Source organism: Megachile rotundata, chromosome 10, assembly GCF_050947335.1.
Source record: "Megachile rotundata isolate GNS110a chromosome 10, iyMegRotu1, whole genome shotgun sequence".
Lineage (NCBI taxonomy): Eukaryota > Metazoa > Arthropoda > Insecta > Hymenoptera > Megachilidae > Megachile > Megachile rotundata.
In genome coordinates this window covers 14,966,952-14,994,944 of record NC_134992.1, presented here as the reverse complement: position 1 = coordinate 14,994,944, position 27,993 = coordinate 14,966,952, and the positions used below count along the sequence as shown (strand labels likewise).

The following is a 27,993-nucleotide window of genomic DNA, read 5'->3' as shown; positions in this document are numbered from 1 at the left end:
ATTATAAGGTCTGAATAGCATTGTATAAGAACGGAACACGAGATCGAACATTTTAAAAGAAGAATACAAAAGGGCAAATTAGAGGCATGTGTGAAACGTACTTATCGTACGCTAAGCCCGATTTTTATCGCACGAATCAAAGGCGCGTCCGACCTATATGTTGCTTGGCTGTAACCTCCTACTCGAGTGGCTGTAACCCGCTGCAATCCCCCATGTACCCTAACCTCCCCATTGTCGAACTTATGCACGCCGAGAATGCAACCGAAAGCACTTTAAGGGGGACCCCGTTCAGTAGACCGTGTCTCAAGTGCCTACCACCGTCTGTCTAATTCTTTGAATATTAGCGGGATCGGCCACCCTCGAAAATTCTTTTTACCACTCGTGCCCTCCCGTGTTGGCCTTTCTTCGATACCGATCGACGTTACTCTTACTTACTCGACATTTCAAGATTTGTGAAATCTTAGACGGTTCTGTGATAGGTAATTGTAATGGTAAGTGAAGAATTTGGGGGGTTGGGAATTTAGGAGTGGAGAAATTTGGGGTTTGAGGATTTGGGAGTTTAGGAATTTGGGGAGGTGTGAATTAGGGTGTTTGGGAATTTGGGGGTGGAGAAATTTGGGGGTTTGGGAATTTGGGGGGTTGCAAATTTGGTAATTTGAGAATTCGGGAATTTGGGAATTTGGAAGTGTAGAAATTTGGGGGTTTGAGAATTTGGGGGTTTGGAAATTTGGGAGTTTAGGAATTCGGGGGGTTGCGAATTTGGTGATTTGAGAATTCGGGAATTTGGGAATTTGGGAGTGTAGAAATTTGGTGATTTGAGAAATCGGGGATTTGGGAATTGGAGGATTTAGGAATTCGGGGGGTTGCAAATTTGGTGATTTGAGAATTCGGGAATTTGGGAATTTGGGGGGTTGCAAATTTGGTGATTTGAGAAATCGGGAATTTGGGAATTTGGGAGTGTAGAAATTTGGCGACTTGAGAAATCGGGGGTTTGGGAATTGGAGGATTTAGGAATTCGGGGGGTTGCAAATTTGGTGATTTGAGAATTCGGGAATTTGGGAATTTGGGAGGTTGCAAATTTTGTGATTTGAGAAATCGGGAATTTGGGAATTTGGGAGTGTAGAAATTTGGTGATTTGAGAATTTGGGGGTTTGGGAATTTGGGGGATTTAGGAATTCGGGAGAATGCGAATTTGGAAGTTTGAGAATTTGGGGGTTTGAGAATTCGGGAGTTTTGGAATTTGAAGGCTTGCAAATTTAGAGATATAGAAATCTAGCAATTTGAGAATTCAGGAATTTAGAAATTCAAGTGTCTTGTGGATTCGCCGATTTGAGTAATTGTATCGTCCAATATTGCTCAGTGGCATATACTATGAGATATGACACTCTAAGTTATGTCATTCTGCCCCACAAAAATATTGCAATAAACCGTTTGAAATATCTAGGAATTCCTACGAAAAGAATATCGTCTGAACAGTATAATCTAAACAGTACAGTTAAAGAATCTATGAGGGTCTAATTAAGATCGCACAACTTCAAAATGGCGGCATATGAATCGAAGCCCTCCGCGACTTTCCACGCGTGTTCGGTGTCGCAGGGCTGATGCGTAGGGCTGAGAGACCTTATCTAAAAGCCACGAAGAGGTACTAGACGAGGGAAGTACTCTTTCGTCGCTCCTGTTCGTTAATTCCTTTTCCACCGATAATCCACTCGTCGAAGCCACCGGAGTTTCGGCCGTGCGGCGATTTCGAGAGGTCTACAAACAGGCTACTTGCTTTCTTCGTCCGTCTGCGTTCTTCTTTTCAATACTGACACGTGTGTGTGCTACCATATTTTGCTATCGTGACCTACTTACACATGTCAAATTTAAAATCACTCGTTTGAAATGCGTGAATTTTATTATTAGCGTAACTCATATATTTCTATGACAAATGATGTATGATGTCCTCTGTATGATGTTTAAATAGAACAAGTTCAGATGTCGAATGTGAACGATGTTCACATTGTTTCTAATGATAAATTTACACAACACTGCATCCTTAACAACACGAATCAATGAACACAACATTGCATCCGTAGAAACTTAAAATTTTACAAATTCAAAAATACAAAAAATTTAAACGGTGATTTTACAATTCAGCCAATAAAGACAGCAAACAACTATAAACTTGAAGATTTAAATTCAAAATTTTCTCAGTTAAAAAGTTTAAACAGAGGTTTCTTTAGTTCGCGTGACGAGCGTAGGAATATATTTTGCATCGATTTCTAAACGAAAAGAGGGATCAAGAGGTCCAGCGAAAATTTCGAGTAGGATGAGGAGACCAAGCAATCCTGTGTGGGCTTCGCTTTCATCCGTGAAAGTTGCTTGCTCTCCTCGTCGGAAATCGGCGTTCGCCTCGAATTTCTTTCTCCGGTCCGCGAGTACACACCAGTTATATCCCTATCTCGTTCAACTTTCTCTGTTTACTCACCGCATCGTGGCGGGAACGACGGACAAACGGACTGACGGGCCCGTTCCCTTGAAATAACAATTCTCTCCGACGGTTCGCCCTGTCTCTCCCATCTTTCACCGTATAACCGCTTTCAAACTTTGGCCTAGCGATCATTCTTCCACGAAATTCTTTGCGGACTTCCTTGTGAAATACAGGTTATCTATCACAGTTACTTCAGGTCTAATCAGACTCTGATCATTGCTCGAAATAACTAGTCATCAATTATTAATAACTAACCATACTGTAGCAATAATTTCTGTAAAACTATGTAGACATTTTCATGAAGCCTGAAGCTTTAAATCGATGAACATCATTTTGTGACAATTTTATGTCATGAAATTGTGCTGGACTTTGATGAAACTTTGATAAAAATGTTTCATCAGAAACCACAATTTACTATAATCAACCATTATGTATTCCATGAAGCCTGAAGCTTTAAATCGATGTACTATGAACATCACTTTGTGACAATTTTATGTCATGAAATTGTGCTGGACTTTGATGAAACTTCGATAAAAACGTTTCATCAGAAACCACAATTTACTATAATCAACCATTATGTATTCCATGAAGCCTGAAGCTTTAAATCGATGTACTATGAACATCATTTTGTGACAATTTTATGTCACGAAATTGTGCAGGACTTTGATGAAACTTTGATAAAAATGTTTCATCAGAAACCACAATTTACTATAATCAACTATTATGTATTCCATGAAGCCTGAAGCTTTAAATCGATGTACTATGAACATCACTTTGTGACAATTTTATGTCACGAAATTGTGCTGGACTTTGATGAAACTTTGATAAAAACGTTTCATCAGAAACCACAATTATAATCAACCATTATGTATCATAACGAGTACATAATTCTTCTCAAGCTATTAGCTTCAACATACAAGAGTCGCAACAAAAATCTTGAAGTTTGAAAGCATCTGTTAGAATTAACCGAGCCCCAATTTCCTCTGTGAAGTGAAACAAAGGAACGTTAAAATACCATAAGGAAATGGAGGCCGTACAGGAAGCGGAACACCTCGAGTGGCAATTCTGCTGGTCGATTACACGCGTGTTTCTTTGGAGCAAGGAACCCCGATCCATCCGGTTAGCCGGAGGCTGGTTACACCGGCTTTCCATCGAATAATCGTCGAACGAAAGTTGGTGTCGAATGAAATTGCCCGAGGAGACGATTGTGCCCGGGAAGGGTGGCGGTAGCTGTCGTTGATTTTGCGTCAACCCTCGGTGTGCACGGCACGTAATGACGTTACGGCTAACTCGATCAATCGTCCACTTTAACCTGTACCCCTCCAGGACGGATGCACGAACTCGTCTCTGTCGAGCATAAACGGAACAGGTACTCCATGTTCCTTCCAAATGTCGCGTGTCTGCACGGCTGCTAGATTTATCGTTATTCGATACTGTAATTAGCTGATCAAACGCGTGCCTCGATCGACACACTGGTCAAACGTCTACGCTTTATTGAAATTTACTGATTCGAGACATTTTGAAAACGGTTGACATCAAAAGCTAGTGTTGCAGATATCGGAGTTTAATTGGACGAACGAGTGTCGGGATATTTTGGGGATATGATGTTGGGGGTTGGGGAGATTGAAGGATTTGGAAATTTGGGAGTTTGATAATTTTGGTTGTTGAGGATTTGGGGATGAGGACATTTTTAGTATTGCTGAGTTGTTGAGTGATGTGTGTACGAGTGTATGAGTATAACAGTATGTGAGTGTATGAGTATGTGAGGATGTGAGTATGTGAGGATATGAGTATATTAGTGTGTGAGTATATGAGTATGTGAGTATATGAGTATGTGAGGATGTGATTATATGAGTATGTGAGTATGTGAGTGTATGAGTATGTGAGCATGTGAATATATGAGTATGTGAGTATATGAGTATGTGAGCATGTGAGGATGTGAGTATATGAGTATGTGAGGATGTGATTATATGAGTATGTGAGTATGTGAGTATATGAGTATGTGAGCATGTGAATATATGAGTATGTGAGTATATGAGAATGTGAGAATGTGAGTATATGAGTACATGAATATGTGAGTATATGAGTATGTGAGTACCTATATGAATATGTAAGTATATGAGTATGAATACATGAGTATATGTATAAGTACGAGTATATAAGTATACATATGAGTATATAAATACGAGTATATCACTATACATACGAGTACAATTAAATAAGTATACGAGTACGAGATATTTAAAAATTAACAAGTTTAAAATATAGGAATATATCCATCCACAAAAAAGCCATCCCAAAAAGCCAACTTGTATCACATTCCACAAAGCGTTACGTTATAAAAAATAATCGACAAGTCAGATGAAAGGCAATTTCGGTCAATTAGCTCTAAAGAAGGAGCAGGTGGTTTCCGCTAATACCTCGACGATCTGCGAAGAGAACACAAGGTGCCCATAGATCCGCTCGAACGGTTACCGGAGGCGTTTCATTTACCTGGCTGAACGAGAGTTAACCACGAGTTAATCGGAAGTTAAAGCTAAGCTCCCCTTTTCTCTGGTGTTGAGTAAACATCGGCAGGACCCCCGCGGGCCCTGCAGCCTTTTTGCATAGCCCGACGTGCCCATCGAAGGTAAACAGGCTCACCTCAATGGAATCTTTGCTCCTCGTTTTTATTCCTACGTCCGCTCGCTTTCTACCAGATTAGCTTTCATAGATGAACTTTCATGAGCGGCAGATTTATAATATTTTTTTCAGAATTATTTATTATCGAATATATAAAAACGTTCCTCTATAAATGAATGTTTAAGATTTACTTCAAATTAACATTTTTTGATGTTGCACCCCTATGTTGATTATACACCTTCCACTTCTTTAACCTCTTGCACTATGATTCATTTGTCAGACGTGTTATTCAGAACTAACTAATCATAGGTACGATATTAAAACAGATAAAGAAAGTTGAAATGTTAGGTCAATTTGGTATCAATCGACTATGCAAATTATTATACTTGAATTCTGAATATGAGTGTAATCAAAATTTGAGTGAAATCGATCTAAGCTGAAGTGCGTCATGAGTGCGTCACGAGTGAATCAAGAGTGCGTCATGAGTGCCTCAGGAGTGCGTCATGAGTACGTCATGAGTGCCTCAGGGGTGCGTCGTGAGTGCGTCATGAGTGCCTCAGGGGTGCGTCACGAGTGCGTCACGAGTCAAACTCCTCAAATTATTAACAAAAACTTAAAATCCTTCCTCAGATCTGATCAGAAGTCCTCCCCGCAAATAGAATCCTCGTGCACGAGCAGAAAGAAAACGACACCACAGTGCAACTGCTCCGAAAAGTTTGAAGATGGTTCAATTAGAAATATTTGCGAAAAGAGACACGACCGAGACGAGGAAAAATGAGGATTACTTTAGCCACAGATGTTCCATTTGCAAAGTGCAGGGAACCGCGACGATGAGCTGGCGAATACCAGGATCAAGCAACGTCAAATTATGATTAGGGCTGTTAATTGTCCCGTGTTGACCCTTCTGAGTGGTGGCCCGTGGGCAAACACGATTCCCGCCTCCCTTTTGTTGTTTTAACTCAATACCATTCTAGCCGGGGATGACTTACCGATTACCAGTCAGGATGTCTGAAAACCTACGGCTCTTCCGGCTGGCAAATAGAAATGACTTTCCAGTTTCTTCTTAACGAGCGACGATAATTCGTACTTCAGAAACGAGCAATCATTCGATTTCTTCTTCCTTCGAATTTAACATGATTTCAGAACTTGGGCTTTGACGAATCTGAATCGTTCAGTTTTTAATAATTGAAGGTCCGCTTATAATTAATCAAGGTTTACATTCAGATACAACTGTGCAAAATTACACGTTCTAAGAATTATTACAAATTTTTTATATTAGTCGAGGATCATATTCAAATACAACTATGTAAAATTAGTTCTAAGAAGTATTAAAAATTTTGTATTAATGTCTCCAGATCGAACATATTCAGAAAATTGAATATCAAAGTAGAATTCTACATAATAAAACAAAGTCAACACAGCAGATAAATATTCGATGGTTAATCGAAATAATAGTTTCCCATGTTCCGACAGAAATATTAAAGAAGTGTCTGGCAGAATAAATAGGAGAGGGCTCTCCTCTCTTATTTGAAAATAATAAAGCCGGACAAAAATGGACGCGATACAAGCGCGTATCTCATGAGTTTTTTACTATGTTTGCGTCAATTATCGCGACGAGGAGGCAGCATTTACGAGTGTATTGTAAATACACTCGAACGTGCCTGTCGAGTAATACGCCACCAATTTCTTCCAGCTACACCCAGCAGAGCCCGGCCTGGTGGAGGTGGTTCTTTGTAATCCCGCTGCACTTTCGGGACTATGCTCTCGAAGGGTGCATATATTTCCAACCGCAAACATTCGCGTCCAACCCCTATTGGATCATCCCTTTCGCGAAACGACGAAAAAATTAAGGAGAGTAGCGCGATCGCGCGAGAGGCCAAAAAAGGCTGTTCTTTCTGTTCACCTATTCGTTACATCGAAAGATAAAGGTGTCATTTCACGCGTCTTCTTATAAATTCACTGTGCGAAATAATTGGTTAGATAGGTAGAAATATGACGAAACATTTGTACAGAAGTTTTCGGGAGACTTCAAATCGATAACAAGTGCCTTTTTACTTTTGTCATCGAATGGCGTTAAACGTTTTACAATTATCGCTTTAGTCGGCCATTTTGTGTTCAAGAGTGAAACGTTTACGCAGACATTTTCTTCGAAACTCAGCTGTGATTCTATGATCATTTCAAGCCTTATACAAAACATTCAATGTGCAAGAATTTGTTTTATCAACTACAGACGGGTTGATTCTATCACGATACCAAGTTATCGTCCCCAATTTCCGTCACAAAGAGACGAAGGTTCGACGACTTTTGCGGTGACCTGTAGGCTCCGTGCGAAGACGAGGTAAAAAAGAGAGGAATGCAATTACGCCGGCCACATACTGCCGTGTGCTCGGCGTTATGTGTCGCGGCGCGGTGCAGGGAGACCGCAAAAGCCGACGACGACGACGACATATTCATGCGTGCGTTATTATGCGAGGGAGCCGTGAGTGCACTCGAGAGATACGCGCACGCGTTCCACGACGTCCAATTAACCACACGCATTTCGACACCAAAGGAATTTCACGCGGAACGCGCGCGTGCCTCCGCTTCCAATACGATTCCTATCGGTCTCGTAAAATTGATCGCACTCGTTAAAATATTACTAACTTATTTTTATTATATCAAAGTTCTGAACATTCTTTCGAAGTCCTAACTTCGCACGATCTTGGGAAGACTTCGTTTACACTTCGTCTACACTGGTAGGTCTGTTGGAAAGAGAAAATGGCTTCTCGTCTTCTTCTAACAGAGGTAGAAACTTTGATTATCTACTGGCAGTGATACTAGCATGGATCAAGGCTCAAGGCTTAACCTTTCAAGGTTCACCTACCACAGTCCCATACTTTCAAGGTTCTAACTTCCCAAAATCCCAACCTCTGAAGGTCCTACACTTGCAAGATTTCCACCTTCCATGAATTTACCCTTCTATAGTGTCAAACTCCCAAGATTCCAAAGGTCAGAATTTCAACCCTCCACAGTCCCACACTCTCAAAGTCCCAATCTTCCACGATTCCACCCTTCTCAAGGTCCTAACTTGCCAAAGTTCCAACTATCTCAAGGTCTTACACTCCCAAGGACCCCATCTCTCAAGGTCCTATACTCCCAAGGTCCCCATCTCTCAAGGTCCTAACTCTCCAGAGTCCAAAATCTCTCAAGGTCCTATACTCCCAAGGTCCCCATCTCTCAGGGTCCTATCTCTCGAGAGTTCAAAATCTCTCAAGGTCCTATACTCTCAAGGTCTCCATCTCTCAAGGTCCTACACTCCCAAGGACCCCATCTCTCAAGGTCCTATACTCCCAAGAACCCCATCTCTCAAGGTCCTATACTCCCACGGTCCCCATCTCTCAAGGTCCTATACTCCCAAGGTCCCCACCTCTCAAGGTCCTAACTCTCGAGAGTCCAAAATCTCTCAAGGTCCTAACTCTCGAGAGTCCAAAATCTTTCAAGGTCCTATACTCCCAAGGTCCCCATCTCTCAGGGTCCTATCTCTCGAGAGTTCAAAATCTCTCAAGGTCCTATACTCTCAAGGTCCCCATCTCTCAAGGTCCTACACTCCCAAGGACCCCATCTCTCAAGGTCCTATACTCCCAAGAACCCCATCTCTCAAGGTCCTATACTCCCACGGTCCCCATCTCTCAAGGTCCTATACTCCCAAGGTCCCCACCTCTCAAGGTCCTAACTCTCGAGAGTCCAAAATCTCTCAAGGTCCTAACTCTCGAGAGTCCAAAATCTCTCAAGGTCCTAACTCTCGAGAGTCCAAAATCTTTCAAGATCCTATACTCCCAAGGTCCCCATCTCTCAAGGTCCTAACTCTCGAGAGTCCAAAATCTCTCAAGGTTCCATCTCTCAAGGTTCCAACCTCTCAAGGTCCTACACTCCCAGCCTCCTACGATCTCACCATGGTTCCCAACTGCGATCCCACCCTCCCAAAATCCCAACTCCCAAAATCCCAAATATTCCAAGACTTCCAAACCAGAAACCTTGATCATCCCGTGCCCCTCTGCCCCAAGAATCTCCCACCCGACTCTAAAGCAACCATACACGTAATCATCGCTGTCAGATTTCACAGACCAACACTTTTCCACGATCATACCTTCCTGTTTCCCTTCTTCAGGACCAGGTTGCCACTCTACATCCTTCCCCCTTTCTAACGCATCATCCCCCTACCCGTCGTGTCGCTTTGGCACAGGACACACAGATGCGTCCCTCCATTTTGCGCTCGCATTGTTACTCCAAGTGCAGTCTCCCCATTGTTACAATGGCTGGCCACTCCTGGCATTGTTACCGGTATTGTTATTATTATCGCTACTGTTACCGGTTGTGGCCGAACGGCGAATGGAGAAGAGGAGAGCCAGCTGCTTCGTCGAGTGCCGCATTAGAGGCAAATTACACTCCCTCTGGTCCGCCCTCTCTCCTCTCTAACCCCCTCTATCTATCGCGCTGTTTCGCTGTATCCGTCTCTCTCCTTCGTACCTTTCACCCCTTTTGCAGTCTCAAAATTTTCGAACGTTCGATCGGTATCGGTTTCGCAGCTAACCGCCAATTGCTAGCCTCCCCCGAGAGGCATTTGGTTCCCGCTCGATTTTTTCGCCCTTTTGTCGATGAGGAGGGGGCTCGTTTGCCAGAACTTTTTGGATAACGCGCTATATTCGCGGAGAGAAGTAAAATTATTTATGGGGGCTTCAATATTGTTCTGTCAGAAATATTTAGTTGCTTTGTATTGTGGTTGTTTTGTGTGGTGGATTAATTGTTAGAGATCGGTGGTCGATTTTGTGACAGAGGAAGTCACTGCTTAATAATATGAACTCATAGGAAATCAATTTAGAGCTCAAAGCTTAATGGCTACCCAAACAATTCAATGAATGCTCCTAATATAAAATGGCTGATTGTCAATTACAGTGAATCTCCAACTTCAAAAGAGACACGATTTATTTTGTTTCGTTATTGTTCATATCTCAGAATTTTTTACCTGAAGGTGTTTTAATTCGCGGAATTGCTCATAATTTTTCGACGAAGGGTAAATAACGGGGAGAGCAAAAGGCGAAGAAAGTTGGTGGGAAAACACGTCGGACCCGACAGGACGCGTAATTAATCGGTGGACGAATTAAATGAGCAATTTGGAGCACGAAATTGATCGCAACAATTTAATCGCTAAAGGCAGCCGCGACGGGTCTCCGTAAATTATGCCCGTTGAGTTACAACGAGTTTAAAGCTCGTTAAAAACGCGAAAGATCGACCGGTACGAGCGAGAAAGGGAAAAGGAGAGAGAAGAAGTTAATTAGAAGGAGTAGAGAGAAATAAAAAAAAAAATCCGTGACGGAAAGGAAGAAAGAGAGAGAGAGGGAAAAAATATCAAGGGGAATTTAGACGGCCCTGCCGCGACTGGCATTGCGAAAAAAAATGAAAATAAAAAGGGAGACATTAATTAAAGTGCAAAACCGCTTGACGAGCCTGATCAAAAAGTTAAATAATTAATAGAAACCGAAGTTCAAGCGAAATTAATGAAAAATCGGTGAATGTAGACGAAACAACCCCTTGTGCTTCATTGTACACTTTGTTTGAACGATAACAATGCGACTCGTGTATTGTTAACACCTCGACAGCCGTGGAGGTCAGCCTGACAACCTTTCTCAACAAAAAAGTTTGATAATAAAAATTAAAAGTGAAAATAATCGTCGAGTGCTCGACAACGCCTTGAACCTTCGATTTAACTTTATCCGATCAAAATTTTTCCTTTCTTGTTAAATAATTACGTTGATCGTAAATCGGTCCATCGACTTTTACTCGACGGTAAAACACAATTTACATAAGGATAGGATAAAATCCCTTAAACGCGAGAGTTATCCGCAAACAGTATTAAGGGCTTCTTCTTTGGACGAGCAAATTTGTAGCGAGCTTTACTCGACGCCCAGTTATCCACCCTTTGAGTGTGCATATAGAGCCACCTAATATTCCCTTGCAGACACACTGCTGAAACGTTTACGCGGGCTAAAGATGAAGCAATATTTGCGAAGCAAGCTCTCCTCAAGGTTTAACCGTTTCCTTTATCGCGGGGGATGATAACCGAATTTACGAGTAGCTGAAAAATTTCTGCAAAGTGCATCTTCGGGAGACGATAATTTTCAGGTAATCAAAAATTGTTGTCGAGGGAAAACAACCCCTGAGAGGACAGTGAACTTTTTAACTGATTTAGGAATCTGTATAATTGAATACACACTTAATCTCTGTTAAGGGATGAATTTTAAGACAATTTTGAAGTAACATTGCACAGGATAGAACTGATGTATAAATATGGAGGATTCACATTTTTAATAAAATTTAGAAATCTGTATAATTGAACCAACACTTAATCTGTGTTAAGGGATGAATAATTTTAAAGCGATTTAAAAAATGCATAAGGTTGTACAGGATAGAACTGATGTATAAATATGGAGAATTCACATTTTTAATCAAATTTAGGAATGTGTATAATTGAACCAACACTTAATCTGTGTTAAGGGATGAATAATTTTAAAGCGATTTAAAAAAATGCATAAAATTGTACAGGATAGAACTGATGCATAAATATGGAGAATTCACATTTTTTAAAAATTTAGAAATTTGTATAATTGAACCAACACTAAATCTCTGTTAAGGGATGAATTTTAAAACGATTCAAAAATGCATAAGATTGCACAGAATAAAACTGATACATAAATATAAAGAATTCGCATTTTTAATAAAATTTAAGAATCTGTATAATTGAACAAACACTAAATCTCTGTTAAGGGATGATTTTTAAAACGATTCAGAAATAACATTGCACAGTATAGAACTGATGTATAAGTATGAAGAATTTTTAGTAAAAGAAGATGGAAAGATAACGTAGCTCGAAGAAAAAAGATAAGGGTTGGAACACAAACCTGCGGATTCAGTTATGAGGATAATCGTAATAATGGGTTTGCCTACCACCGAATCTACCCTCTTCGACCTTTCACGGCGGTAACAACCCCCCGAAGAGGGAGCACTAAAGAGGACCGTGCGAGTTCAATGTCGTGCAAACATGCGGAGATGTCTCCGAGGTTCTTCGAGGAAACGATCGACAGGATCTTGGATCTCCTTGTGATTCGACATGTCACGACCTCGTTACCTCCTAACTCGTTTATCAGCTACCCTTATAGGGAATTTTGGAGCATTGGGTCTTTCATGGAACCCATATTCCTGAATTGACGTTCTTCTTGTCCCAATCTTCTGAAGCTTCAACCTCCGAAGGTACAAAACTAGCAGAGTCTCAACCTCCGTAGGTTCCACCCTGTTAAATTGTAAAGTTTCAAATTGTTTAAGAGCCAACCCCTTATGTCATTCGTCCAAAGTCTTAAATATTAAATTTCATATTTTTGAAATACCAAAGTTGCAAATTCTTTAAGTCCCAATTTCTCAACGCCCTAATCTCTCAAGCTGCCATTCATTCAAAGTCCTGAGCACCAAATTTCAAATTTTCGAAATCACAAATTCTCCAAGTCCCAATTTCTCAACGTCCCAATCTCTCAAGCTGCCATTCATCCAAAGTCCCGAACACCAAATTTCAAATCTTCGAAATCCTAATTTCTCCAAGTTCCAATTTCTCAACGCCCCAATCTCTCAAGCTGCCATTCATCCAAAATCCTGAGCACCAAATTTCAAATTTTCAAAATTCCAAATTCTCCAAGTCTCAACTTCTCAACGCCCCAATCTCTCAAGCTGCCATTCATCCAAAGTCCCGAACACCAAATTTCAAATCTTCGAAATCCTAATTTCTCCAAGTTCCAATTTCTCAACGCCCCAATCTCTCAAGCTGCCATTCCTCCAAAGTCCTAAACACCAAATTCCAAATCTCCGAAATCCAAAATTCTCCAAGCCCCAATTTCTCAACGCCCCAATCTCTGAAGCTGCCATTCCTCCAAAGTCCCGAACACCAAATTCCAAATCTCCGAAATCTAAAATTCTCCAAGTCCCAATTTCTCAACGTCCCAATCTCTCAAGCTGCCATTCCTCCAAAGTCCCGAACACCAAATTTCAAATCTCCGAAATCCCAATTTCTCCAAGTCCCAATTTCTCAACGCCCCAATCTCTCAAACTGCCATTTCTCCAAAGTCCCCAACACCAAATTCCAAATCTCCGCAACCCAAAATAAGCAAAGTCCATCTGAAAGTTCGAAAATCCAAAATATTCAAACTCTTGCATATAAAGAAATAATTAATTAAACAAATGAGTGATCTCGAAGGAGAGAAAGAAAGGATATAATCGAAAAAGAAAAATCGATCACCCTTTTCCCGACAGCAATTGATCGAGCGAAAGCATGGAAGCAAAATGGCGAGCTCGCGAGTGAAGAACGGCTATAGTGACGTATTGTTCGAGTTCCCTAGTCAACCATATTTCCAGCGCGAACCGCGTCATCCATCATTGGCCTGATGGAGCAGAAAGGAATCGTGGTTGCTCGTCGACGTCGGCTCGAGAGGTCTCGTTACAGGAAACGGGGTCGATTTTGCGTGACGCTTTACCTGGAAACGGTCGATGCGACACTTTTCTCCGCCGATCGGGCAAATGATAGGCGGAAAATTTCTTCTTTTTTTTCGACGTCTCTCGATCCTTTACAAGCCTTCGAAAGCGTGCTCGTGTCGAGACTCGAGACTCGAGTGTCTCGAAGAGCTATACCTTCTTCGTTCGTTAGGTCGTTCGACTGGTTAATTCGGCATCGATTCTCGATCGAGTCCCAAAGTATTTTCCTCGAGGTCCGTCGAATTCGCAACAGCCATTTTGAACGCCTTTTACCGGGACCTCGATGTTCTATGCAGCAAATTGAATCTGTCGTTAGACGAAATACTTGGGAAATTCGAGAGAACTCGAATATCCTTTGGTAATTGTACTTCAAACTATTCAACGGTGTTCATTTTTCACAACTTTCCGAGCGCATTCGAGTAATCCGTATGTACAAGAAAATCTTGAAAGAAATCGACGATAGTCGAACACTTTCCTGGGAAGCAACCATAGATTTCGAGGCTAAACCAGAGCCTTCTCTCGTAAAGTAACCGGTACGAAGCAAAGATACGCGAAAAGAAGTTACGGTTGTTTGAAGCAGTCCAATCGCGTTCGAGCTCGACGAGGAAGAAAAACGGTTGCATCCTCCCTCGCGACCATGCTCCACTTCCTTCGACCTTTCCACGCGTAAATATCCCCGCTTTCAAGGCGACCCGAGGGCACCTAAGATCCGCGGTGCTCCTCTCGCATAATGATTCGTTAGTCTCCCCGTGCAGCCATCGTGGGCTACCTACGGAGCACGACTTCGTACGTAGACTTCGAGTGGCCGTAAGTGGATGGTACCGCAGGGTGGCGCACACACACACGCGCGCGCAAACGACATACTGGTAGCTCGTTTGGTCTCTATTTGTCCCCAGAAGTTCAAGTGGCCGCTCTATACGTGTACGTGGCTGTACGTATACGCGGCACGATCAACCGGTCTCTCCCTGGCTCTCCTTCGATTTTCTCTTTCCACGTCCCGTTTCCGAGGCTGGCCTTCACGGCCAGTATCGACGGCTCAGGCGAGATCCGAGTACCATCGAGCCCGAAACTCGTTATCGAAACTTATGCGCACGCGAAAATCCGCGGCTGATTGCAATCAGCCCTTTTTGCGGACTTCCGCGCGGAGCTCGATTCTCCGCTGTGACTTCGCCAGACGCGGGGGAACCCGACGACTTCCGGTTTAGGGAGCCAAGCGCCCGCCTTCCGTTTTCAAACGGCCGCATTTAAGGTCTCCCTCTCCTGCCGGATCAAAGGACTCCTTCCACGGGGATGAGATGATCGCGGATCTTCAATTGCTTTCTTCGAGTGCCTATTTTTACGAATTCCGTATCGTACTCTCTCCTTATATCGCCTTCCATAGACTCAACATACACTATCGCATTTTTATTTTCCGCTTAGAATTTTTAATAGCAGTTTTGATTAAATATAAATTCTCCACCAACACTGCTTTTAATTATTGAATCATCGTATACTTTTTTTGCTAAAAACAATTATATTGCCCATGGCGGTAAGTCAGCTAAAAATGAGGTGTACTTGCAACTTTCACTCAGCTGTGAACATTGTTAATAGCGCATATGTTGATCCAACGCATGGCTATTTGATTCTATAGTCATACAGCGTGTATCATTAAACTTTGAATAATCGAGCCACAAGAAAAATAATTGCAAACAAAGCTGTAATAAAATGTGTATCTTTTGAGACACTCCATAATGCTTGAACTTTCACTGAGCAGTGAACATTGTGATCCAACACATGGTTGTTCGACTGTCATATAAGGTGTCCTATTAAACTTTGAGTAATTAAGCCACAACAAAAATAATTTCAAACATATCAGCTATAATAAAATGTATATCTTTTGAGACACTCCATAATGCTTGAACTTTCACTGAGCAGTGAACATTGTTAGCAATGTATATGTTGATCCAACATATGGTTGTTCGGTTATCATACAGGGTGTCATTAAACTTTGAATAATCGAGCTACAACAAAAATAATTGCAAACAAAGCTGTAATAAAATATATATCTTTTGAGACACTCCATAATGCTTGAACTTTCACTGAGCAGTGAACATTGTTAGCAATGTATATATTGATCCAACATATGGTTGTTCAGTTATCATACAGAGTGTCATTAAACTTTGAATAATCGAGCCACAACAAAAATAATTGCAAACAAAGCTGTAATAAAATATATATCTTTTGAGATACTCCATAACGCAGACACTCCAATGGCAGTGCAAAGTGTGCCTACGTATTCATAAAGCATTGTAGTAACGGTTAATGCTAACGCCACAGTAGCAAGCTGATATACGAACATTCGTCCGAAAGCATGTGCACATGATCGCAGAACGAATCGTACATGCAGAAGATGCACCGACGAGCGGATTGAACGGAGAGACGCGCGGTAGACGAAACGGCAGACTGAACGAGGGGACGAGCGACCAGGATGCAACCAATGAGCTGCGCAACAATTATTTATTGTTGCCAGACTGCCGCATCGAGCCGAGCAGACTTGTCTGCCCAATGAAGATTGCTCGTTAAAATCTGATTCTGACCGGGTCGATTGCTCTAAATGGCCACCGCCGAAACGACCCGCTCGAATCGGCCAAATGAACGTACTCTGCAACGTTAGCTTTTCGATGAACAAGTTTATTCGAATCGACGTTTTAAAATTTCTTTACGGAATCTCTAGCTAATTTGTTATCTCGTATGGTTAATCGATGGGCCGAGAAAAATTTTCGGTTCCTAAGACAATATTTACATGGCCTACCTGGTCGAATTCTATCCACCTTGCCTCGAACAAACACGCCTCTTCGAGGACTCTATTTCTGACCAGGCTACCATCATTTGCTTAACACTTTCGGGTTGGAGAATCCGGTGGACGTGTCAGATTGGGTAATTTTAACGAGGTGACCCTTCGAAAACAAGTGACGCCTATTTTTATAGAGGGAAATTCGAAATCCCCATTGGTCTACTTTCTGTGATCTTCAACAAACTCCTGCTAAATTACCGTCAGTCTCCGTATCCTCCACACTAGTCTCCATCGATCACACGGGACATAGAAATTTGAAAATGTTCACATTCCTAGTTACGTCTGTACATTATTTCATTACGAATATGAATTGATATCAAACACAGAAGAATTGCAAGTGAACTATGACAATTCTGCAACGCCCTAGAGCCCCCAGCGCAGGAAAATATCGCGATCATGCCTCGGTAATCTAACACGATAATAGACGAGTCGAAAAACATAGAGCGTTCTATCGATAATAAAAGGTTTGATTCGACGGTAGTCACCCCTAGTTTCGAAGCTAACAAGTCCGTAGGCAACCAACGCCCCTGAGGTCGATCGATCCGATTGGCCGAGAGACGTAGATACACCCACGCGTACACCCACCACCTGCTCCCTGCAATTAATCTCCTCTCAGCAATTAATCCTCGTCGTGTTCGTGTGTGGTAGCGGGCCGCGTGTGCGCATCTCGAGTATCGTGTTCTGTAGCCGGAGCAGGCAGGTGGACCGATCCGGCTGATCGAAGGGAAATCGAGATGGATCGAGTTGCTGCTACATTGTAATTAGGCATGTTAGCTAGCTGATCCCACCCAGCGAATGTCGAGTTCCGATATATCTAACTGCACCTCGTTAGAATCTAATAAGTGAACTTTCCTTTCTTTTGTTACAGGTACTGATGTATTTATGGACTTTCGAAGATGACCTGTTTGGTGCTTTTTGTTACATAGTAAATAGGGAAGCTTTACAGACCTTGAGAGTAAACAGAATGAACGTAAGAACAAGTTTATTCATATGTGTATCCGTATATTCTTCACATGTACATTCTGGTAAAATATATAGAGCGTCTGAGAGTCTAGAGTCCAAGAGCAGCTCAAGGAGGGACTAGAGCGTAGGACCTACAGTGAACCTCTGATATAGGAGCTGGGCAAAGACCTTGAAAAACTTAAGGAAACCTAAAGAAGATGTAGGAAGAACATAGCTCGATACCAATAACAACTTCCAGAGAACCGATGAACCTACTCATATGTATATTATTTAGGTAAGGCCCTAAGCAGAAAAACTTAATCTACACATAGCTCCTACTATACTTTCCAAGAGAAGTCTCCCTTCACTACTGTGCTTCAACCTTACTCCGCTTACAATGAGCACATACGTTGTGAACGTAAGACCAACTTGGCCCCCAGTTACATTGTACTTCCTTCAAAACATGAACTTACAATTAAAATGTCTGTTTCAGTTTGTCTAAATGCTGACGTCCCTGGATGATTTTCTTTGTAGTATTGATCGATCAGGATCTAAGAAGAAAAACATTTGAACACGTACCTGAGTGGGCGTAAGGTTAATTAGGCCGGCTAGGTGTTCCCGTTCGGGCGCGCTCAGGTATTTCTGCTGCTTGAACCGCCTCTCGAGCTCGTGAACCTGCTGCTGGGTGAACAGAACGCGACGCTTTCGTCTCTGTGGAAGGTGGGGGAATTGCATCCCGCCGACGCCCATACCGACACCGACGCCGACGCCCATTCCCATGCCCGACGACTTCGTCACGTCGCCCATTGACTGGCCCACGGAGCAGCCGGCTATGTTGGTCCCGGCACCTGCCGCCGCGGCGCCCATCAGCCGCGAAACTGCAAAACATATTGGAGAAAACTGACGGTAGTATTTCGTTTTTCTTTCTTTTTATTACTTTATCGAATCCATATTTCGTTCCATTAATTCTCTTCGTTTGGAATTACAGGTAAACGGGGGACAGAAGGAGGTTGTGAAGGTCCGCCATTTTGGAGTAAAATTAGAAATTAGTATAAGTACCTAACTGAGATAGTTCTAAAATTATCATAATTACAAAATCCAGATCTTGAGAAAAGTTTGCAAGACCCCTGATGTTTTAAAATTATAAGAACTCAAAGATCCAACACACTTAAATCTCAAATTCCTAAAATTCTAGTCTCTGCAATTGTCAGCATTACCCCTAAAAAATCAGCTCGCGATCTGAGACCTTCCCTTCTTTAATTTTCGTTACACCACAATCCACCGTGAATCGTTTCTTTACTTTCGACACCGTTTCAGGGGTAACAAAGCCGTCGGACAAATCCCAGGAACAACAGCCAAGACGAGTATCCAGGACCTTCCCAACGAGTATATCAGGACCTTTCCAACGAGTAGATAATTTCCGCAAAGATCTGTCGAGGATCGAGCGAAAACGATAGACGGAAAGGCACGCGAGTACACGAAGATATAAAAAATGGTGACGCGATACGTAGACAAGGCAGTGACCAAGCGTAGAGGTCGAGCCTCTGAATTCGAGCTACTGAAAGCCAACGAGCGGTTCATCCCTCGTCAGTTTGGCGAAGGGCTGTCAAGAACGGACACGTTGGTCCTGTACAAAAGGAGCGATTTAGCCGCGCGAAGTGCTACGTCATCGAGTACGGGAGGTCCAACGATGAGGTCCCGAATTATTATTATGTCTGTGAGAACGTATCTCTCGGCCTGTCAGGCCGGTTCTGGTCGAGAAAGACATACCACTCGAGACACCGGCAGCTAAATTTGTTTGCGCCCGATGAAATTCCTTGGAAAATTGATGAAAATTTTCTTGGTGGAGCCTTCGGTGACCTCTGGTTTTGAGATTCAATAAATTTGCATGTAGCTTTTATAAATTAAGGGAAGGTACCAACTTAAAATGACCATCGTAGCTTCTGTACTGAGTCCTTTTATCTAAAGAAATTAAGTAGTTGAGAGTTAGAGAGTAAACCAACGATGACTTTGAAATCCGCGTTTATCAGTCACCCTCAGTACATTTGAAATTTGATAAATTTCTATGACACCGTGTGAAACTGTTGCATCTATAATCACTGAAAAAACGCTCGAAACCAACACATTTTTCCTCGTCGACAATGTAGCCTTTGAAAGGTTAAAAGATGTCGGATCAATTGATGTTTAATGGACTCTTCGAACAACTTCCTAGCGAACGCTCAGCTTCCGAGTCATCGATGAAACGTTTGAAGATTTCCTTTGAGAGGAATGTGAACCAGGACAATGGAAAGCGATCGAAGAACGACGGATTCAGCGTTTCGACGGAAGTTCTGCGAACACGGGGGTGGATCGAGGACCCGTGAATCTCATTAAGCAAATTGACGTTGTCGAACCCGCCTACCTGACCACCGTAGTCGAATGTCCCATTAGGATGAATCTGACTGACGTGAACATATAATTATAGAGTATCACGAATGATGGACAAACTATCCTCCGATGAAACGTGGACCAATTTACTCGTCCTGCAACTTCAACACCATAGAATGCAAAAGAATGTACATAACTTCTTCTTCGTTCGCTATAGTTTCACAGGGAAGAGCTTATAGAGGGAACATCTGACAACTTATCAGAGTATAAGAATATATAGAAAGTCTAGAGATAACGTTACGTAAAAAAATGGTGATTCGAATCTTTTCTAACCGTAGCTCAGAGAAATTGAATTTGGGAAATGTTCCCAGTGAATGCGCATCGAGTCGTGGCAGACTCTCGCAGCGACGAGGGTCGTCCGAGCTTATTTGTTTAACTAAAATCTCTCGTAGTGTCCGGTAGCCACGCATTTCGGGGCCGAGGATCGATACTTGTCTAGCGGTTGAACAAAGTGGCGCGTGCGGCGGACAGAAATCCAAGGAGACGAACATCTGTTGACACAAGTCCGAAGGACGCGGCTTTGTTGGTCGACGATCTTTTCAGAAGCTCGAAACGCGAGGAACTCGAAAAACCTCCTCGATGCCCTCGAGCATGACTCTCGTACACGCTCGTGTGAGAGCTAGATCCTAGCTGGACACGCATACTTAAACGGATAGTCGCGAGAGGCGTTGATTATTCTACTTTTCAACAATCGGTACCGGTGAATATATTCTCTGGATAAATTACTTGGTTACTGAGTTACCTCACTTATTCTGAAGTTTTTGTTCGACAGATGCAGTGGTAATGAAGGAGAATTTTCGGACGACGACGCCATTACTTATTTCGTACGATGATGAATATGGTCGCTAAACGATATAGGGGAAGAAGGCCCAACTATTCACGTTTCAAGTTTACTGTTCTTAAAACTGTATAGCGCTGTGACTTTCCTAAGAAAAATGGCGACACAGAATGAGTGGTAACATGAACTCTGTAGTAATTACATAGTAACGTGGATAGCGTGGTAATGTGTATTGAGCAATACTTATATCGCATGTAGCAACCCCGGACTCTTGTATGACTACATGCAAGGTGAAGTATATTTAACAAAACTTTACCTGTTTCTTTAAACATACCCATAAACTATATCACGGACTTTGATTTTCCAGATTCCGCTGTCTAATTAAAACAAGAATAGAATAGATACGGACACGTCGAAACGTATACTGTTACAAGCGACGGAACAATTCATGAGTCTACAGTCACGAGACGACGATACGAACAAGACTACTGTGGACATTGAAACACGAGTCCGACGCTTCATCGATACCTAAATGGACTAAGTGCGAGCTGGTCTCGAAGTCGATAAAAGCGGGACAGACGTGCCTCGTCGAAGGCGAAAGGGATGATCGCGTGCAACTCGTGAAAGAACTCCCGAGAATCGAGACTATTTACTTCCATCCACGATTCTCCTTTTCCCGAACAAATTTTCTACTTGCGCGATCCACGTATCAAGCGTTTCAAAACGCATCCGTGTAAAATTGGTCTCGTTTGAGGGAAACGATTAGGAAATTAGGAGACGGAGAGGACTGTAATCCCTACGATACTCCATTGTTATGGCGCGATGGAACGCTTGATGAGGAGGAAACGTAGAAGTATTACGCATTTTAAAACGAAGAGAAGATACTCACTGGCAAAACGCGGGTCGTTGGTAGCCGGTGGAGCCGGGGCGTACCAAGGATGATGGGACCTCATGGGGTCGGTGGCGGTGGCACCTCCTGCGACCCCTGGACCCGCGTGATGATAGGACAACTCAGCCGCGCAATATTGATATTGCGAGGTGAGTTGCATAGTAGCGTAAGGATTACCCATGGCAGTCATGCCTGCCCCGGCACCGGCAGCGCTGCTGCCTCCTCCGGTGGCGTCGTTCGGACCGGAAACCGGTCCAGGAGTACCGCCACCGGGCGTCGAACCTCCGTGAAGCGGTGGACTGCCGCTACTCGCGCTCGAGCTACCGGTATTGCCACCGACGCGGGCGCCACACGCGTTACCGTAAGGAGAGACCTGAGAATGCGTGACCACGCCGACGCCGATCACCTGCTCCAGCTTCCTGAACGACTCGTTATCGATGGGGGACAGGATATCTGTGACGCTGAACGGAGTTGTATGAGCGCCACCAGCGGCTTGAACGTGGGACGAATGCTGTTTGGGCGATAGGCTCATAGCCAGGTCAATACCGTTCAGATCCGTCAGCAAGCTAGCCTGCTCCAGCTGCGTTTGTTGTTGCTGTTGCTGCTGCTGCTGTTGCTGTTGTTGTTGCTGTTGTTGTTGCTGCTGGTGCTGGTGGTAGCTGGTGGCATTGCCGTTACCCTGGTTGCCGGCGCTGTTACCGCTGCTGCCACCGCTCATCTCGACGAGGCCCGCGCCCTCGAAGTACTTGAAGCTCGCGCTTCGCGGAATCCTGAGGCCGGCGCTAGCCAAGGGAAACCGACATGACTGGAGCTCCCACCGCTGCGTATCGCACCGATCTTCAATTTCACCTGCAAATTTGGACGAGTTCACTCGTCTTCCTGTTCTTTGTACACCTTCGTCGAACTCGACAGTTTTTGGTCCTTCGAAGTGATTCGACAGTTTAATTCGTCTCTTTGAGACCCATCACTTTGTACGTTTCACGATCACACTTCGGTATATACGCGTCGAACACAATAATCCTCTAACGCACGATCACTGCATCCTGACGAACTCGATCCTTCGTAGGTAGCGTTCTTCACGGACTGGATACGATTCGCGGAACACGTCCATCGGTGCCCTCCGACTCGAGGGAGGCTGTTGTTGCTGGATGCATCCAGCAACGTCGCCGCGACATCCGGCACATTCCTACGCCCCGTTGTCCCGGTTCAAACGAGGATCACTGGAGAGACCGGGTGAAAGGCACCCTCGGATACGGTGCTCGACTCTCGGCGACCGACTGGGGACTCTGTCGGTTCACCGGGAAGGAAACGCGCGAGTCCTCGATGACCGATCTCGGCCGCGACGTAGCGCGCACACGAACAATCGACTCCCGGAGGACGAAGGAGGCCAGGTAGACACGACACGCCGCGGTACGTCACGTCACAACATCGGCACGACACGGAAACGGAACAGTGGTACACACGTGGTCGAGGAGAGTGGCCGGCCAGAGCCGGCCGGCGGCCGACTGAAATCACCCGGGGGGTCTTCGAGTCCTTGGACTCTGCCGATAGAGAGACGATGGTAGATGTACCACTCTACGGCTCGCCTCCACCTTCGTCGAGGATACACTCTCTCTCCGTAGGAGAGGAGAGAGCGTCTATGGATGGATGGCTGGCTGGCTGGCTGGCTGACTTGCTGGCTGGCTGGCTGGCTGGCTGGCTGGATGGATGGATGGTTGGATGGATGGATGGATGGATAGATGGATGGATGAATGAATGAATGAATGAAGAGGACTGTCGGGTACTCCTGGAGAGGTCCTCACGGCCGCTTAGACCCACTCGACCAGCGGCTCGGCCGGTCGCGCTCGCTCGCTCGCTCGCTCGCTCGTTCGTCCGGGCTCGGGCCCCACAGCCTCTCGCGGAGAACCCGTACGACGACACGATGAGTGGAGTGCCCACTACGGAGAAGTGCCTGCTACCAAGAGTCGTGATGAGATGTCCCCTTTTGCGTGTGAGAGAAGGGCTCCCACTCGCCTGCCCGGAGAGGGGCTCGCGGGGCCACCTAACCGACCTCCAGCCCGACCGAGCTACCTAAACCATACTGTCATTGGACGAACCCCGCCAATCAGTGAGCCCATGCGCTTTCATTGGATCCCGCTACGACCGGTTCGTGGCTTCGTCGGGGTTGCGCCGTTCCGTGAAACGCGACGTCGTTGGCCGACTCCACGGACCTCCTGCTGCGCGTCCACCTATCGTGCGCTGCTCCCTCGCTCCCTACCAACTGCCACCTCGTCTGCCTAATCTGGCTGCTGACTGCGTCTCATGGCCACCGGTCTCGAGACAGCCCACCTTCCTCGCCCTTCTTTCTCTCTGCCTAACCACCTATCTCCCTTTCGCTTTCTACCTCCGCTTTCGGCTTTGTCCTTGGAAAAATTTATACGCCATCCCACCTACCCTCTGCGACACCCACTTCCTTCCTCGCCGTATGCTCGCCGATTTTACCGACTGGCATGTTTCGCGGACAACAAAATTCGTTACTCGTCCGCCAGTATCGTGTTCGCAGTTCTGCTGTTTCCAGAAGCCGGTTGAACCACGCATGACTCTGGCCAAACTGACTTTCATTCGATGAAAGTTGTCCGGATACGTTGGCACAGAAAAAATTTCAAAACGGCGGTCGAACAATCGAACATATAACATTATAACATTGTTATGACGTGCGACAAGACTCTCGTCAATCTAGTTGTCATAAATCATTTTCACTGTCAATTCCAATATCTTTGCAGACATAATTCTTGATGGTTTCTTCTCTGACGCTACTAAACCGCTACTACTTCGGAAGCCTTGTTCGCGTCTTCCTTATACTGACATTCATTCGCGCGCTTTTTGTAAACTGTATCATTGGCGCCACCTAACTTTTTCCTTTCGAAGTAAAGACTTTTACGTTTCTACAAAAAATATTGTGTACCATGTAATTTCAGTCATAATGAAAGACATCGTAATTCCTCCAAAACGATAAAAACAAACATTTTTTAAATTGCATTTTATGGACGTAAAAAAGCCTAGACATCTAGCGGTGGAAGGTAGGAACTAATCGTACTATAATTCCACCGGAACTGAGTCATGACGTCATCTAACGAGATACGGCGGAATTAACGAAATTGAAAATTGCCTTTTCGAAGACGAACAATTTTTGGAAAACGCAATTTTCTATTTTTCTAGTAGTACGTAAATATAAAATTCATGGAACGTGAAAGAATGGGGTTTTGAAAATGTATAAAATACTCGCAATGTTTTCAATGATGTCAGTTTTCATGTTGCGACCAAAAAATGGCGTAAACGATAAATCGAATAAACTCTACTGTATACCTCGTCTGTAATAACTACTGAACTCTAGAGTTCAGTATTGATGATTTAATAATAGAATACGATTTTACAGATTTAAAATGACGAGTGGAATATTTCGTGTTTGTAGATTAATAACGACTTGCACGAGAAGTAAATTTATTACAGATAATGGTACGATAAATATATTATCTGTGAATAATATTGTATTTAATATAACCTTAAAATGTTTATAACATTTTCCATCCAATTTGGAGCCTTTCGTATTGGATTTTTATTTTATATTTTTAAATTGCAGGTTTGTTAATACCACGCAATCCGCTAATTCAAAATGCAAGGAGTACTACTAGTTTTTTCATGAAGAGTAAGTACATATCGACGTAATTTTAATAGACATATAATAACTTAAAACTGAAATATTTAGGGACGGCGGCTGAGCTGTGGAAGTCAGTTACTAGTGTCAGCAATGCTGGTAGAAGAAGAGGGAGAGGAAGATCTGCTCCTAGAGTTAAAGATTTAAATAAAGGGCAAAAGATGGGCAAGGGAAAAGTACCATTGGTATTGCCTGGCTTAAATGCTCCAGTTCTGAAAGGAAATGTAATAGTAACAAATGAGCGTGTTTCAAGTCCCGTGCAAGCAGAGGAGGAAAAACCAACAAATTGGAACATGTCAAAAAAACCGAAACGCAATCCTTTAAAACGTGGTTGGACTGGTGGTTTAATGGGTGGACGAACTCTTGGGCCACCTGATCCTGTTAATGGTGGTATGTATTATATGTGAGTGTATAAATAATCATATTTTGTTTTTATAATAATTTATTTCAGAAATATTTGAGAACTTTGAAAGTTGGATATTATATCATAAATCAGTATCTGTCATGACAAGTAACATGGGTCGTAATAAAGCTTGTCGCTGTTTGGTTATAACTGGGAATAGAAATGGTTTGGCTGGATTTTCAATGCTTTCTGGAGGTAACGTTAAACCAAGTTTAATAACAGCAAAAAACAGAGCTGGTCAGAGATTAATGTCCATTGCGAGATACAATGAACATACTGGTAAAACATTTTGTACTGTTTTAAATATTATTGGTCATAGAAATGTAAAAAATTACAAGTTTATTGTTTCAGTCATGCACGATTTTTTTACACAATTTGGAAAGACAAAAATATATGTTGAACGAAAACCTAAAGGTCATGGGCTTGTATGTCATCGTGTTATTAAGACATGTTGTGAAGCCATTGGCATAAAAGATATTTATGCTAAAATTGAAGGTTCCAAGAATGTTCCTAATATTGTAAAAGCTTTCTTCCTTGGTTTGATACAGCAGGTACATATTTTATTCATTTAAGAACTACTTAGTTTGTCTATAAATATTCTTTTTATAAAGTTTTCTTTTTACTATTTATATATTCTATTTAATGATATTTATTCTTTTTAGAAAACGTTCCAAGAGATTGCAGATGAAAAGCAACTGCATTTAGTTGAATTCTCCAAGGAGACTGGTTATTTTCCAAAAGTACTTGCTTCACCAGCAACTGCCAGGAAGCAGTCTGAAATTAGTCCGGATGAAACTTTAAATTTGAGGCAACATTTGATGAATGGAAGAATATATTTGCACAAGAAGCCATATGTACCATTTTATACGAAATTACGTTCATGGTCGAATCATTTACGTAAAGCAGAACGTCAAAGAGGTCAATATGATGTGATTATCAGATCAAAAGCTGAAACAGGAAATGTTTGTAGTTTCCTTGTTGATAAATATCCGGAAGCCCAAGGGTCCAAGTGGAAAAAACATGCTGCAAAGGAGGCAAATGAACAAGTGTAACATTGTTATAATAATCTATATTGTTGAATAATATAATTAAACATGAATAAATAATAGCAATTACTGATAATAGTACTAGGTCTGTTTGATTTGCTCCGCGCCTAACCTAACAATGTTGAGCGAGCGAGTAAATTTCACGCTAAAGCAAAAATAGTCAACCGTGTCATCCGGTTGAATTGGTTGAGTGGTGCAAAAGAAAAGCGTGGACAAAAAAGTTGAAAAGTCAAGTACATAAGCGCGAGCAAATTCAATTTTGCATTAAAGTCTACGAGGATATGGTTTTTCGGTAATTATTCCTCCGTGGCATGCGCGGGCGGCACGTAAGAGGAATATACACGACAATGAGTATGCAAAATCGTTAAATACTCACTTTCTGAGCACAGTTTATGAACTTTTATGATTAAAGAATGTTCAGCAATGCATTATTTACATGGTTCGATCATAAAAGTTCATAAATGATGTTCGGGTAATGAGTAATTAATTATTTTGTGTCAGCATTGCGATACGTACATGAGCCGCGTATGTCAATTCTACTACACATGCAAAGTGCAATATTTTGGCACTTTGACAACGTAATATGGTTCCTGAGGCATTTAGAAACAAATTTCTATTAGGGTTTGATGCGTTTTGATGCCTAATAAAGCCAGGAAATCAATTTTTGTAGAATTCGGTCCAAAACGGTACAGGTGGCGCCATCTGGCGGCGAGCGGCGGAACTACGAAAAACTAAAATTTCGATTTTCTCCGAAATTAGGCAATTTTACGTATTTCTGAGGGTCAGAAAGTGTTTTGTGACCTCTCTAGAATCTACATAATGCCACAAGAACCTCCTCAGAGCGCTAGAAAAGAAAATAAAAAAATAGTCCAAAACATGGACTAAAAAATTGGCGTCCATCTAGCGGTGAAAGTTGGAACTACAAAAACATAAAAATGCGATTATCTCGAAAACTAGGGACTTTCCCGAAATTCTGAGATATACAAATTGTTCCTTATCGCCTACGGAATCGAACGAATGTAATTATAGCCCGCTAGGACAATTATTAAGAAAAATAGAAAAATAGCCCATTTCATGGACTAAAAAATTGGCGTCCATCTAGCGGCGAAAGTTGGAACTACAAAAATATAAAAATGCGATTTTCTCGAAAATTAGCGAACTTTGACTACTTCCGAGGCTCAGAAAGTGTTATGTGATCGCATTAGAAGCAAAATAATGCAACAAAAGCTTCCTAAAGGCTTTAATAAAGAATATGAAAAAAATGCCATTTTATGGAGAAAATTTGTGGCGCCATCTAGCGGCGAAACTGCGAACTAAACTGAAAAAACGTATGTCC

General features: G+C 42.8%; 2 protein-coding genes and 2 long non-coding RNA genes across 6 annotated transcripts in view; 2 read left to right on the top strand and 2 right to left on the bottom strand.

The window, feature by feature from the left end:
• LOC105662330 (uncharacterized) overlaps window positions 1-21,508 on the top strand; it is a 43,000-nt gene extending 21,492 nt beyond the window's left edge. Inside the window, exons 10-15 of one of the 2 annotated variants that reach the window (XR_013039475.1) lie at window positions 17,347-17,448; window positions 17,517-17,715; window positions 17,914-18,326; window positions 18,409-18,438; window positions 18,738-20,915; window positions 20,993-21,508. This is a non-coding gene — a long non-coding RNA (uncharacterized LOC105662330). Of the gene's footprint in view, window positions 1-17,346; window positions 17,449-17,516; window positions 17,716-17,913; window positions 18,327-18,408; window positions 20,916-20,992 lie in introns of both variants that reach the window. The other variant, XR_013039473.1, reaches the window with a different exon arrangement.
• Window positions 1-24,424, bottom strand: part of LOC100878295 (homeobox protein Nkx-2.4) — a 39,888-nt gene extending 15,464 nt beyond the window's left edge. Inside the window, exons 1-2 of one of the 2 annotated variants that reach the window (XM_076536021.1) lie at window positions 21,515-24,424; window positions 18,000-18,298 (exon numbers count right to left, since the gene is read on the bottom strand). In XM_076536021.1, coding sequence (XP_076392136.1) covers window positions 18,000-18,298; window positions 21,515-22,232 — 1,017 coding nt within the window. In that variant the 5' untranslated portion in view covers window positions 22,233-24,424. The remainder of the gene's footprint in view (window positions 1-17,999; window positions 18,299-21,514) is intronic. The other variant, XM_076536020.1, reaches the window with a different exon arrangement.
• A 409-nt stretch (window positions 24,425-24,833) lies between these two features.
• mRpS5 (mitochondrial ribosomal protein S5) lies at window positions 24,834-26,738 on the top strand. Its single transcript, XM_012283753.2, has 6 exons — window positions 24,834-25,009; window positions 25,134-25,199; window positions 25,260-25,598; window positions 25,660-25,890; window positions 25,963-26,162; window positions 26,274-26,738. Exons 1-6 carry the CDS (start codon window positions 24,937-24,939, stop codon window positions 26,661-26,663), a joined length of 1,299 nt encoding a protein of 432 aa, XP_012139143.1. The 5' UTR covers window positions 24,834-24,936; the 3' UTR covers window positions 26,664-26,738.
• On the bottom strand, window positions 25,936-27,428 carry LOC143265217 (uncharacterized). Its single transcript, XR_013039500.1, has 2 exons — window positions 27,174-27,428; window positions 25,936-26,634 (listed from the first exon to the last, which is right to left on the bottom strand). It is a non-coding gene; the product is annotated as an uncharacterized LOC143265217 (long non-coding RNA).
• Window positions 27,429-27,993: the final 565 nt, after the last annotated feature.

What these genes read in the sequence shown, in the direction of transcription:
- mRpS5 (XM_012283753.2), top strand. Translation starts at nt 24,937, where the DNA reads ATGACGAGTGGAATATTTCGTGTTTGTAGATTAATAACGACTTGCACG. An exon ending in TACTAGTTTTTTCATGAAGA is followed by an intron (nt 25,200 to 25,259) that starts GTAAGTACATAT and finishes TGAAATATTTAG; the next exon opens with GGACGGCGGCTGAGCTGTGG. An exon ending in GAGATACAATGAACATACTG is followed by an intron (nt 25,891 to 25,962) that starts GTAAAACATTTT and finishes TTATTGTTTCAG; the next exon opens with TCATGCACGATTTTTTTACA.